Source organism: Pseudonaja textilis, chromosome 1, assembly GCF_049901715.1.
Source record: "Pseudonaja textilis isolate UNSWEBS1 chromosome 1, rPseTex1.2, whole genome shotgun sequence".
NCBI classification, from domain to species: domain Eukaryota; kingdom Metazoa; phylum Chordata; class Lepidosauria; order Squamata; family Elapidae; genus Pseudonaja; species Pseudonaja textilis.
In genome coordinates, this window is record NC_141990.1 from 141,749,232 (window position 1) to 141,763,832 (window position 14,601).

General features: G+C 42.2%; 1 protein-coding gene across 5 annotated transcripts in view; it reads left to right on the top strand.

Moving 5' to 3' along the window:
• The window catches only part of KLHL29 (kelch like family member 29), a 415,683-nt gene that overhangs the window by 339,190 nt on the left and 61,892 nt on the right, over positions 1–14,601 (top strand). For all 5 annotated transcript variants that reach the window (XM_087917962.1, XM_026710472.2, XM_087917974.1 and 2 more), the window contains one exon: positions 468–727. In XM_087917962.1, coding sequence (XP_087774088.1) covers positions 468–727 — 260 coding nt within the window. The remainder of the gene's footprint in view (positions 1–467; positions 728–14,601) is intronic.

Here is a 14,601-nt window from a genome sequence, read left to right on the forward strand (position 1 = left end):
TATTATGCACATTTGTTATCTTACTGTGTTTTTAATACCTGAGGCAAAATCCTTCATCTCCAATCACCCTTTGAAATTCCAGATGGCATTCAAATGGCATGAGCCATGGTGGCGCAGTCGTTAGAATGCAGTATTGCAGGCTAATTCAGCTCGCTGCCAGGAATTCGATCCTCACCGGCTCCAGGTTCACTCAGCCTTCCATCCTTTCAAGGCTGGTAAAATGAGGACAAAGATTGTTGGGGGTAATATGCTGACTCTGTTAATTGCTTCGAGAGTGCTGCGAAGTGGTATATAAGTCTAAATGCTATTGCTATTTATGACAATCAGAACCAAGAAATGACAGACTACATGTACGATGAGTAAATGCCATCATCATGGTACACGTTTGTGACCTGTGGCATGTAATAATATTGGTCAAGAAAATGGAAGACCTGTCCTATACCTTTTGTTTCTTATGTTCTTTTTAGAAAAACAGTTGACTGCTAGCAATTGCTTAGGAATATTAGCCATGGCTGAAGCAATGCAGTGCAGCGAACTATACAATATGGCAAAGGCCTACGCCCTGCAGATTTTCCCAGAAGTGGCAAATCAAGAGGAGATTCTTAATATCTCAAAGGATGATGTCATTTCCTATATGTCAAATGACAGCCTCAACACAAAAACAGAAGAACTGGTTTACGAAACAGTGATAAAGTGGATTAAAAAAGATCCCTCTGTCAGAGCACAGGTAAGGACATAGCAGACTTTATGAGATTCCTACTCTTCCTTTTATTTTTCAGTAAAGTACTTTTACATCAAATGCTGCTTGCTTCTTTTTCAAATCTAAAGGTTGCTACCAATGGATGAGAGCAAAGAAAAAATGCAAATGTGTATAAAAAAATACTGAGTGTTTCATCATATGATTGCTGTATCTGATTAAAATTAAAAGACTCATATTTGTTGCCAGGACAACACAAAAAATAGATAGAAGGATTAGTATTGGGTGAGGTATGCCTCCCAAAATGGAAGGCAGTTTTTTTTAAAAAAAGCAAACAAATGATGCCTCTTCAGCAAAAAGAAAAACAAGAAAGTACTGAGCATTGCATGCTGATTACATAATTGGCTTATGAACATGGTATACTAAGAGGAGCTACACTAGATCAGTGCTGACTGTGCAAGTATCAGTAAATATTTTGGGGGGCAACTCTCTCCAGATAGTTACTTTGCTAGCAGTTGATCCTAATTGAGATAAAAATTCAGATAAAAGGTTAATAATTCTGTCCTGGTTCTGAGAACCCTTAATAGTAAAATGTTGTCATTGGGCTAGAAGAATTACAAGAGCAGCACGTAAATTTACCAGTTGTCTTAGCTGATTAAGATTTATAGTGAGCTAACTTCACACATTATCGATCTAAAGTATAAGAATTGACTCAGTGATCAAGTAGTCTCTTCATTTGCTTCTCCTATAAGGTCAGCTCAATGAAGTTGTGGCCAAGGTGATATTGTTATTGTGTCTGACATTTATAAGATGCCTCTATGGCATGTTCCATGTACATAACTGGTTTGTATTCCTGGTTGTTTCATCAGGGCAAAATTATGCTTTTCAGAATTTAGCAAATGTTAACAGAACTATGATGAAGTAGAATCATAGTATTTTGGAATTACAATCAAACTAAGCAAATACCTTAATGCCATAGCTTCACCCTATAAGTTACAGTGTTCAACCATTCTTACTTCACTCACATAAACAAGTATATTTTATAAGACAGTTTTAAAATTTGTTGTCTATTTAATATGCACGAAGATAGAATATCAGAAGCACACTACTTCTTACAAAAAGAGTGTTCAATAAGTCACCCCTCCCAATGGGGGCTCAGTTTCTGCTTATGGGTTTCAGGAGTTCAACAGTACAAATATTGTTAAATTAAAACTTCTGATCAGAAGGAAGGGAGGTTGATTCATTTTGTACAATAATTTAATAGAGTCCAGAATAGTGGAAAATCCAAAATAACTATGAAATTATTCCAAAGATATAACAGGGTATTTAGGTATTTATATGTTTGGATTTATGCCAGTGTTTTTAAATAAGATATAACTGTGGACAAGGTGGGGAGTAATTATCTCTTTTTGCTGAACAAACACATACATTTTGCCCAAAATCTCTTCACCATTTTTTTTACTCCAGGATTTAATCAAATAATCCCCATAAATGCTATGGTATCCATTACAACCAAAACTGGTTTTACAACCTCCCAAATTTTCTTAGTGTGGAGATCAGTAAAATCTTATGAGATGTAGGCTAATTAAAATACCCAGAAGACTAACGAGGTTATCCCATCATTCAAAATATTCTGGGTACTAGTATAATATGGAAAGTATACAGGAAGTACATTTGAAATCACTGGCAATCTAAAATAGTCCAACATATTTCAGAAGCTGTTGTACTGCCAAAGGAATAATGAAAGACATTAAATTACACTCAGTCCAAAGGGCAGAAGGTCAGAAAGCTGGATAAAGAATAGTAACAGGATGGACCTAGAATGAAGAGTGCCCTGCATGAGACAAGATTTCAGCACATGGTTAATTTTACAGTCAACAATATTCACACAAAGAGCCCAGTTCTACTGAACCAGTAGTGTTCTTCTGCCTTAGAAGTAATGTGAAACAAATTTCAATATTGTGTACTACTCTCTCCTTCTGAATGGCCTAAAGGAGACTAGTTCTTGCTTTTGTTTCCACTGATAATTAATCTCAGCTTCATTAACCTATATTAACACTTCATATTTTGAAGCTGATCTGCGTAAAAAAATAAGCAGGGTGTAGTTATAATCTATGAATCTTGCTTTACATGCTGTGATAAGATGGTAAATTGAATGTAAATCCTATCAGATTTCTGGAAAGATGAAAGAGAAGTTCATAACCTGGGATGAAGCTTTTGTTCAACCTTGGGCTCCATTGACGATGGAGCTCACTCCTGCTTGTCATCAAGAAATCATGGTTTATAATTCTGATGAGTTTATTTATTTTGCTCCATGGACAGTGGTGGGCTGCAACTTTTTTAACAACCAGTTCTCTGGCTGGGTAAGCGTGGCCAGTTGGTCATGCTACTGGGTGAATGATGTCACACATCACACCCAGCCTGCCTCCCGGCCACTTGCCTCAAAGGAAGAGGTGGAATTAGCCCCAACTGGCTGGCCCCACCCGGCTCGTTTTTTGAGCCACTTTGGGGGCCGTTTTCAGGCCATTTTTGGCCCAGAAAACAGCCCAAAAACAGGCTGAGCCAGGGCCAACCAGTGGTGGGATTTGCCCGTTCACCAAACTGCACCTAATCTTAACTACCTGTTTGTGCGAACCGGTGCAAACCAGCAGCAGCCTACCTCTGTCCGTGGACCAATCAGCGTCAGTAGCATCTTCTGAATCAAATACTTGGAATAACAGTATACTGAGGCCAAAAGATATCGCACAGAAAACGTTATTCATTTTGTACTGTTGCTTTTTTTCTCTTCCCTGCTGGCTAAAATTCACACTTAAGTTGTAAGAGGTGGTTTCATTTTTTCCCCTTTGCCATTGCTACCGTTGCTTCTTCTGCTCTCCCGTTCGTACCATTCAGACTTTTTTTTTTTACACTGGACTGCATTTTCTTCTCATCATACTTCTCTTCCGACATGCCTTTTTGTTTTATTATGATATTCTGATTTGCTTTGCCCAAGAGTTTCTCATTTCTTATTTTAAATGTTTGTGTATGTTTCTGTGAATATGTTTGCAGTTAAATTATTGCTCAGATAGTAATGACTAGTTCTTGTCATGTGGTATGGATAAATCAGTTTTCAAGATGACTGCCATAACTTGTTTTCTCCCTCAGTGGCTATATCCTATATTAGAGATAGCCCTTGACTTATGACTGGTTGTTTAAAATGGCTGTTCAAAGTGGCCTCAGAAAGAGTGCTTTAGGGCCTGCAAAGCACTTCCGACTGTTGTAAAACTTTGTGCCTCCCCCTCCTCTTGCGATCACACAACTACGTTTTGGACGATTGGCAATCCATTCACACTTAACAACTTGCTGCCAAGAGTCCCATGAGCATGTGATTGCCATTTGCAATCTTGTCTGCTAGCTTCCCAGAAAGTCAGTGGGGCTGGCTGAAAGAGCTGCCTGCCAAGTGGAGCTGAACATCTTTGCAAGGCTATGGAAACAGAGCTTGGATCATGGAGATCCAAACTCTTATTTTTGTAGCCTAGCAGAGGCATTCTCTTCTCTAGACTGCAGATCACAGAGATCTGAGCTTCATTTCTGCAGTCCTTGGGAGAGGCTTCCCACCCCTCCATACACAGAAACAGAGCTCAGATCCAGAAGGTTTGGTCCGGAAGTCTGATCCATTTGTTCAGCCCTTTAGAGGTGTTCCTCTCCATACAGAGAACCAGAGCTCCACACAGCTTCAGAACCAGAGCTGCACACAGCATTTTGGAGGAGTAGCTTTCTGTGCATAGAGGGAAGCTAAAATCCTTCAGCATGCAGCTCTTTTACTCCATTCACTTAACAACCTCGGAGATTGTTTAACAACTGCGACTGGGATTGAATCATTGAACAAATCAATCATAAGGCATCTATCACTTAACAACTGCTTCAGTCGGCAACCAAGATTCAAATCGCAATTTTGGTTTTAAGTCAAGTACTCCCAGTATCTGAAGATAGTCACATAAATGCCATCTTCTAACATAGAAGATGTTCTTTCTTAGGATGCTTTCATAAAAATCCCGTTTGAAATTTTCATAATGGCATCTTTAGTTCTGGAACTCATGAAGAGATTACACTGGGGACAGTATAGAAAGTCAAGCTCAATAGCCTCGAAAATGTGTGTTTAAAAATAGCTGTAGATATATTAATGGCACTTTCTGTGGTCAAGAAATATAATGCAAGATTTTACATTGACTAGACACTAAGTCGTATAAAGAGAGATGGACGGAGCTGGCTATATTTAGTTTTGGTAGACTAAAGGATAGTGGAGTGATGATATGACAATCTTCTTGAAATACCTGAAGGATGTCAAACAGAAGATTAAAACTACTTTTTTTATTATCTCAGAGTGCAGGACACAGACTAACACATTAAGTTATAGGAGGGCAGATTCCAATTCAGTGGCTTTGGGGAGGGAGAGATGACCTTTCTAACTGTAGTAGCAGCAGTTGGCAGTGGGACCAATTTGCCAGGAAGGTGACGGGCTCATTTTCACTAGAAAGGTGGAAGCATAAGCTAAGACAATCACCTGTCAAAATCCATTAATTTGGATTTTGGCATTCAGCAAGGGATTAGACTCAGTGGTCAGAACAGCTCTTTCAGATGGGATTGACATCAGAATTAATCCTGAAAATGGCTTAGAATAAAGCCACAAGTAAGGTAGCATATTTTAATTAAAATATTAAAAGCCATCATTTAAGAATAATCACAAATATATCAGTAATACTAGCATTTGTACATTTAAATGATTTCAACAGAAAATCACCTCAGATTCCCAAAGTTTGTGTGATCAATTATTTATTTGCCCACCATTGATAAAAAAACAATGGCCTGATCACCTTTTACAGGGAGTTTCAAAGGCTGCAAGCAACCTATGAGGAGATATTGTTTGCTGTCATTTTGTATTCCCCCTAATCATCTCTTGCAGATTAGGATAGCTTATCCATTCATTCTGAAACCTGAGCAGATTCAAATGAGAAAATACCCTATCTAGCCTGTCTCTTAGTCATACAAGAATTTGTGTGTCCGAAGCAGTACTTGGCATTCTATTCAAAAACTCTATGGTAGCTGCGTCTGTAACACATCTCATTTAAGTGGAACTGGCCTACTTTTTGGATGCAACATTCTGTAGTAGTTGAAGTTTCTAAATATTTTTCAAAGTCAACCTGATATAGAACACACTAAAATAGTCCAAACAAATTATAACTAATGCATACATCAAACCATCTCTCTACATGAAACCATCTGTAGAATTGTACACAGTTGGCCCACGACCCTTAACTGTGCAAATATTCATTTACTTATTTCAGCATTTACACTGTGCTAAATCCAACCAAGCAGAGGTCATTATGGCCAAGGAATACCCACAGAGTTTAAAGGATGTCTTTCTATCCTCAGACATTAAAACCTCAGGTGGTTTTAATTTCTAGTCTCAGTTTGCCTTTATTTGGATTAATCCCTTTGTTTGGATTAAGCTTTAATTTATTTACCCTCATTACCCTAATGACAACATAAAGTTGTGACTTAAAACTTGAATCATTTCCTTGGATTTAAATGGGAAAAAGAGGTAGAGTTGCGTTCATCAGCATAGGAGCCATGGTGGCATAGTTGTTAGAATACAGTACTGCAGGCTACTTCTGTCGGCTGCCTGCAATTTGGCGGTTCAAATCTCACCAGGCTCAAGGTTGACTCAGCCTTCCATCCTTCCGAGGCGGGTAAAATGAGGACCCAGATTGTTGGGGGCAATAGGCTGACTCTGTAAACTGCTTAGAGAGGGCTGCAAAGCACTATGAAGCGTTGTATAAGTCTAAGTGCTATTGCTGTATTTGGTGATGCTGCTGTTCAAAACACCGGCCGCCCTCTCTCGGCAGTATAAGTACCGGTACATATTAAGTAGCGGTGAAGATAATCTGGAATCCTTAGGGATGCTCTAGGTCAGTGTTTTCCAACTAACTGCTGCTATTAGAAATTTGTTGAAGGAACACAAGCCTTAAAGCTATAGCACCTTCACATAGAAGCCCAAAGAATCTGAGAGAAATTACAGTCATGTGAGGTCAGATCGACTTCTTCTGAATCATTCTCAGAGCCTGAAGAATCCTCCTGCTGAGTTATTTGAACACTTGCCTCAGTATGAGGTCAGGTTTCCCAACAGCCTTATAACGAAGTCTTTGAGACTGCCTTGCGTTCAAATGGGAGATGCCTGGGGATTGTTCAATGAGATCAGTATGAGGTGGCAAGCTGTCTGGAATGGCAATTTATCCCCCCATAGCCATCTTTCTCGGAAGTCACTAAAAAATGTTTTAGGCCATTTTGAATGCCTTTGGGAAATAACGAAGCCCAAACAGATCTGCAGTAGCTTTACGCGTTCTAGAATTTTCCCCAAAACATTTATGGAAAATTCTCAGAGAAAAAATCAGTGTGGGAAGTGTTTGCAGAAGGGAGACATGAAGGTGAGTGGTACCCACACCGAGGTATCTATCATATGTCAGGCAGAATGTATGTTACAGCCATCGTGGGCTTCCTTATGACCTGTTCTGATCCACAGTTTGTACATTTCATATCTCTACTTTAAAATGACTTAAGAATCCTGTTTACATGGATTGCATCAGACTATTTTAAGAGAGCTCTAAGAAGCTGAGACATGTTGGAAGAGCAAATGCTTATTTTTTTCCAAAGGTCATTCAATATTCTTGCAGAAGAAGAAAGAAGAACTCAATATTTATTAAGCTAATGCTTTGTAAATAACTATATCCCAGTGCTTTGGACTTGAATGCCAACTGCAGGCAATAACATTTCTGAAATTATCAGAGTGCCTCTAATCATCTGGTTTTATGTTTAAAAATAAAATAAAAAATTGGAGAAAGCAACCAGCTTAGATGCTCTCTTCTTGAATAATTAGGCTATATCATGTGGCAGTGAGAACAGATTGTTGGCTGGAGACTCGCCTTTTAATTACTTGACAACATGGAAAGCTTGGAGCTGAATGAAGAATCTCCAAAAATCCCTCAGCTGTTATACTACATTTTTAAGATCACAAAATGAAAAACTAAGACACCAAATACTTTTCATCAGGTGGAATCTTCAAATTACAAAGCAGATGGATTTAAAGCCCGAAGTAAGGAACATCCCTTCTTGGCCTATCTACAATTTGTGTCTTAAGTGGAGTTTTCCATTTCTGCTATGTGAGAAATTTCTTCCCAGGAATAAAATCTTGTTCCTTGAAATAGCATTTCCCATGGAAATGTATTTTGGCTGTAGGTTATATCCTATACATAAGTAGCATAGCCTCACTGGAATTTTCTTGAATGAGTTTTTTAAAGAAGTATAATAAAAAAGCTCATTTAAAACAACCTCATCTCCCTATGTGCAATGAGGCTTTAAATTAGCCTCCACTGAGATCAGAGCAACCTATTATAAAGCCTCATTGCTGCATGAAGGGAGCTTTGCAGAGGGGTCAGTGGTGTAGTAGGAAAGTGTAAGACTTCTCAGTACTTAGTACTTACCCTCGCTTACCCTTCAAGCAGGAGTCATGAATCCAGGAGGACGCTCAAAAATCACTTCCTCAAAAATCACTTCCTCTCTACACACATACTCTGCTCATGCTATAGAATAGCCTGTGTGGTTGTCAGGAGTTACCATCTTAAGTCCATGTGCAATGTGGTGTAGATGAGAGAAAGGGCGTTGGTACTTACCTGACACTCCCATTCTCTTTGAGCTGTGAAGAGCATCCAGTAGTAGTGGGAGGTGCTTCAGTCTCTGCATGTCTAGGCTGGGCTTAATTTGTGGAACACTCCTCCTCCTCTACGGGACTCCTCCCCAGCGTTCCCCAGTTTTGGCGAAGACGAGAAAAATAAACACCCTCACCCTCAATGCCCTAACAGTTCGTTGGCCAAAACAGGGCCCCACCAGATGGAAAAAGGGTGGAGGTCTGCAAACCACGGCCGTCTGGGCCAGTAAGGAGCTACTAGCAGCAGCTCCGCCCTCTCGTCCAGCAGCTTCTGGATGACCTTGGGGATCAGTGGAAGTGGTAGGAATGCGTACAGAAGACCCAGGGGCCAACGGCAGCGGATCGCATTGAAGTTCTCCGCTTCTTGCAAGGGGTACCTGGAAATGAATCTGGGGAGCTGAGAGTTGAGGGGGGAAGTGAACAAGTCTACTACTGGCTGCCTGAATCTCCTGACCGCCCCTTGAAACAGGGTCAAATGGAGGCACCACTCTGATTGATCGATTGTGGCCCTGCTTAGCCAATCTGCCTGTGTATTCGACAGGCCTGAAATGTGCTCTGCTCTGATGGAAAGCAGGTTGTTCTCCGCCCAACAACACAAGTGCTCCGCTTCCCGCATAAGGTGTTTCAACTGTGTGCCCCCTTGTTTGTTTATGTGAGCTTTTGCTGTTATGTTGGTCAATATTAGTATGTGTTAATTGCGTACCTGTGGAAGGAAGCTGTGGAGAGCCAGGTGTACTGCTTGAAGCTCCAGCTAGTTTATGCTGCACGACTGTTCTATGGAGGACCAGCAGCTTTGGGCTGTGAGCGATTGAAAGTGAGCTCCCCATCCAAACAGGCTGGAATCGGTGGTGATGGTAAGTCTGTGGGGCTCTTTGAAGAGACAACCTCTGTTGATGACTGGTCTGGTCCACCAGTGGAGAGATACGGGGACCTTTGATAGTACCTTGACCTTGTATTTGGAGTTGCTTCGGCCGGAGCACTGGTATGGGAGCAGGAACTACTGAAGGGATCTAGTGTGGAGCCAGGCCCAAGGAATAATAGATATACATGAGATCATCTTGCCTGACAATTTTGATAGTTCCGCTAGGGACACCCTCTTATGAACCCTGTTTCCTTAACTAATTGATGAATGCTGTTTTGTCTATCTGGTGACAGGAAAACTTTGCCTTCCACCATATCTATGACTGCCCCCAGATGGATTAATCGAGTCGAAGGTGTTAAATGACTCTTTTTCCAATTGATTGAGAACCTGTGTTGTTGTAGGGATTGTAATGTGGTCTGAGTATCTCTGACTGCTTGATGATGGGAAGATGACAAAATTAATATGTCATCGAGGTAACATGAGTTGTACAGGGATACCTTGGAGATGAGCAGCGAGAGCTGCAAGAACCTTTGTGATGGTCCTGGGGGCAGAAGCTAGTCCGAAAGGAAGGGCCACATATTCGAAATGGTGGTTATTGTAACAGAATCTCAAAAATTTATAGTAGGAAGGCTGAATAAAAATATGTAGGTACACCTCTGTCAGATCTATAGACGTAAGGATGTCACCTTTTCTGATTCCGAGTAAGATAGATTGTAAGGTGTGCATTTTACACTTGCAATATACTAAGAAACAGTTAAGATGCTTCAGATCTAATATTGCTCTCCACCCCACCCCACCGCGAACTTTTGGGAACAACAAAAAGATGTGAATAGAAACCTCACCCTCGTTGGTTAGTAGCTACTGGTTGGATGGCTCATATGTCCAGTAGATGTTGGATAGCTGTTTCCATAAGATTGAGTTTAACGGGATCTCTGGAAAGAAGACACGACATAAAGAAGTCTGGGGGAGTGGATTGAAACTCCAGCGCAAGGCCAAATCTGATCATGTCTCTGACCCAGGAATCAGAGATTGAGGAGTCCCATTGGTCCGCGAATAATTTAAGGCATCCGCCAATGGGAGTCGGGTCCAGGGAGTTATCTTGGACGCCAAAAGGACCTGTTTCTTGTTCCCCTAAAGGATCTATTGGATTGACCACCCCTTCTGCTTCTATCCCCGAAGTCGGACCTGTCTGGCTGCTGCCCTGGTCTCTGGTATCTGGGTGAGACGGGGTCCCTGATAAAAGGGCTGAAAGGATCCCATCTGAAAGGACTGAGGGTTTCTAGAATCTGACATCCGAAAAAGGAAAGGTAGAATTTTCTTTTTCTTTCGGGTTTCGATTAGCAGCGGGTCGAGGGCAGGGCCAAACAGTCTGTCTCCCGCAATAGGAGAAGAAGCCAGCTTGCATTTGTGCTTAATGTCCACTTGCCAATGTTTTAACCATAGTAAGCCTCACACTGTGACATGTGAAGTAATGGCTCTGGCTGAAAACTTGACTGCATGAAAGGTTGTGTCAGCTGAGAATTCAGCGGCTGCTATAAGTTTTGCAATATCTTGGTGCGCTCTAATGTTGGAATTGGGGACATGCTCCCGTAAGAGACAGCCACCTGAGAGAAGAATGGGTAAAGAAGGAAGCGGCTGTGGCCACTCTAATGGCCCACGCATCAGACTGATGGGCCCTGTATAGGACCAGCTCGCCTGTTTTTCCTCTGGCTCTAATGCCTCCAGCGCTTCACTGGGAATGGAGGAAGAGGACGCTAATCCCACTATAGGTTTGTCTACCTCGGGAGTATTCAACAATTTCGAGAAATCAGGGGCCAAATTAAAATATTTCCTCTCATATCCCGTGGGGGCAGGGTACACTGCTGCAGACGCTGCCCACTGTTTCTGTACCAGGTCTGAAAACATGTAAGGAACTGGAATCACATCTGCCTCGACTACCAGTTGGTTGAAAATTAGATCTTCTGGTCCCTTTTCTGAAGGAGTTGGAGTGGTAGAAGGGGCCGACTTGTTCAGGTGTACAATATTTTTTGCCTTAAACAAGAGTGATCTGAATAGTTGTGGGCAGAATAAGCCTGTAAAAACAGGTTGATCGGGAACAAGGCCCTCATCCTCAGACATTCCCCTTTCTAAGGGGTCTGCTTCTGACAGGGGCTCGCTGTCATGTATTGATCCTAATTCAATCTGTTCCATTTGATCAATTTGATCCACTTCTTCTGCCTCCTCCTCCTCCATTGGCCCTTGGAAGGGCATTTCCCCCTGTAACTGTATCTGGGTATAGTGTTGCTCTGATCTGGTCAACGACCTTAGCGATTGGGAATCATAATCAGTGGTTATGGGATGTTCCCTAGTCAGAACTGTGTGTTGAAGACCTGCTGCAATTCCCTGGCAGATTGCCAGCTCCATCCACACCTTCATTCTCTCTGGAACTTCCTCTGGAAGAATGTAGTCCTGTCGAAGACCAGCAGCCGTTGGAGTGAATGTAGTTTCGGGAGCCCTTCGCATAACAGGTAACTGGGCCTGTTGACTCTGGGGAACCAAGCTACATCTGGATGAGAGAGAGAGATCTAGGGGAGGAGGAGGGTGTGAAGAGGTTGACCGTCCTAGACTGGGGGGCGGAAAGTCCTGTGAGGCCCTGTGTGCCTCCCTTGCACACTTATCTATTTGCTTTTCTAATGCTTTATGGTGCCTGTTGGCATCCTTTTCTGAAGCTTTAGAATGACGTTTTGTCTGTTAGATTTGTGCTGAGATTTAGCTTTGACCCTTGATGTTGAAGTCTGAGAGCTACTACCACCTGCCATTTTGATTGAAAGAAATGCAGTATGCTCGTTATTCAAACCGATACTGGGGAGGCGGTTGGCACGCCCAGGGGCCTGATCTAAGAAGGGACTGGTTGCCCTGATAATATCTTATCACCTTTTTTTTTTTAGGATATATGTATATATAATATGAGTCATATCACAGTAATAATACTTTTGTTATTAAGATATTAATACTGAATATTTTATTATTGTTGTTATTGGAGTGAATGATAATCACCAACATATATATGTGTGTGTGTGTGTGTGTGTGTGTGTGTGTGTTTTCTTAAGTTTTGAACACTATACACTATATGAACACTATACAGAAGCCTGATGATGGCAGATGAGATTCTGCCAAAACGTTGCTACAACTTTAAAAGCACAACTACAATGACATGGGAAAATACCCCAACAAAGCTGAATGCCATACATACATACATGCATGCATGCATGCATGCATGCATACATACATACATATATATTAGTAGAAATACAGCTTGATATAGTGAATATCCAAACAGCCAAATTAAGAACGCCTGAAAGGCCAAGGTAATAAAGAAAGGCCTTCAACAGCTTCCCTGCACAGGCGGACACGGGCCTGTGTGCTCGCTGTTGTGCCGCTGGGTGGGTAAGGCTGTGAGGGTTAAGCCAACAATAGTGCACGGATGGCCTCGAAACTAATAAGAAAACGAGGTGTAATAATTCCTTAGGTTATCTGAAGAGAAACCTCTGATCAGGAAGGAAAACTACCTCACGCAGATCGAGTTACAAATAGCACAGCCATGCGGTCTTTAAAATAAAGGCAAAACAATGGCCGTTACATTTGGCGTGAGCGCACTTCCCAACAACAAACTCCCACCACGTGAAGAAAATGCCTCCGACAGCTTCTCCTTGTGCTAAAAAATGGCTGGGAAAGGGCTGGAAAGAATTACGCTTTTATGCTTTCCACACCAAGATGGCGTTCTGAGGGGAAAATTCAAATGATACAACTCAGATGAGGGTGAATATGCCCGCGCCGCTATTGCCGATGTAGAAAAGGCAATGTGGAATCACGATGGCAGGGGGTAGAACAAGCAGTTGAGGGGGGGCTCGGAGCAATGCCGAAGCCGCCCGCTGCTTCAGGGCGCGAAACAGCGCTGCCCAAAAATGCAAACGATCTCCGACAGCCAGATGGAGAGAGCTAACATTGGGAGAGCCTAATGTGATTTGGAGGCTAAAAGCCTGGAAAAAAAAAAACTGGACTATTTCCAAACCTGCTGAATAATTCTCCTGTTTTGGCCAAGGAAGAACAAAAAACACTGCCTATCCTCAACGAGGCTGAGCCAAAACTGGGGAATGCTGGGAAGGAGTCCTGGGAAGGAGGAGGAGCATTCCACAAATTAAGCCCAGTCTAGACACAGAGACTGAAGCACCTCCCACTACTGGATGCTCTGAACAGCTCATGGGAGAAAAGGAGGTTGAGAAGAGCTCAGAAAAATCCATCTGTCATGCACCGCTCTCCTCTTCTGTAACTTGAGCTAGGACAATGAAAAATCACTGTGGAATCTTAAAGCAAGTATTAATGCTGTCTTCAGTCAGCCTTATACTATCCCAGGACCGCAAAACCGTGGCTGCTGCATAGTCTGGTTTGGGGATCCATCATAATTTGTCGCCTAGGAGGAGGCAGCATAGATAATAACTTGATCAGAAGTTAGTTCACTGGTGGATTCCCCCTGAGCAAACGTAGAGTGCCTCAGAGGTGACTAAATCTCTTCTTTGCACTATCGTAATGCGTCATACCTTAAACTGGCTTAGGATGATCATATCTTACCAAAATACAGCTACAAGAACACAGGACAGAGCCCCTCCCCCCTTCAGAGTGATGTTGCTGAGCTTTGACTCTTTGGTTTATAGTCTGTTTCTAGCTCCAGTTCAAAGAGGTGGCTGCTAATCTGGACTTTAAGATCTACAATTGCTTTATCCACCAATGGGAGGCTACAAGAGAAAGATTTGGTTATAAAATGGCTTCATTTGGTACTTTCCTGTCTCATTTAGGTCAGCGTTCCCTAACCTTTCCAGCTTTCTGGATTGGCGGGGGCTGCAGAGGGGATGGTTCCGTGTGAGTGGCGGACAAGCGGGCGCAGCTCCATTTGCACAAGTAGGCACGCACGCTAGAGGTGGTATTCAGCAGGTTCTGACCAATTCTGGAGAACCGGTAGCAGAAATTTTGAGTAGTTCGGAGAACCGGCAAATACCACTTTTGACTAGAGATTTTACAGGATCCTTTCCTTGCCACACCCACCAAGCCACACCCACAGAACCGGTGGTAAAAAAATTTGAATCCCATCACTGACGCACACAAACATTTTGCTTGCACAAATGGAGTTGCACACATGTGCGCCTACCGGTTCTGAACAGGCCATAGTCCAGTACTGAATCATGGCTCAGAAGTTGGGGACCTCTGATTTAAGTGGCAAGTAAAAATATTTGTGTTTCCTCAGGAATAATATAACCTCTTCTTGAT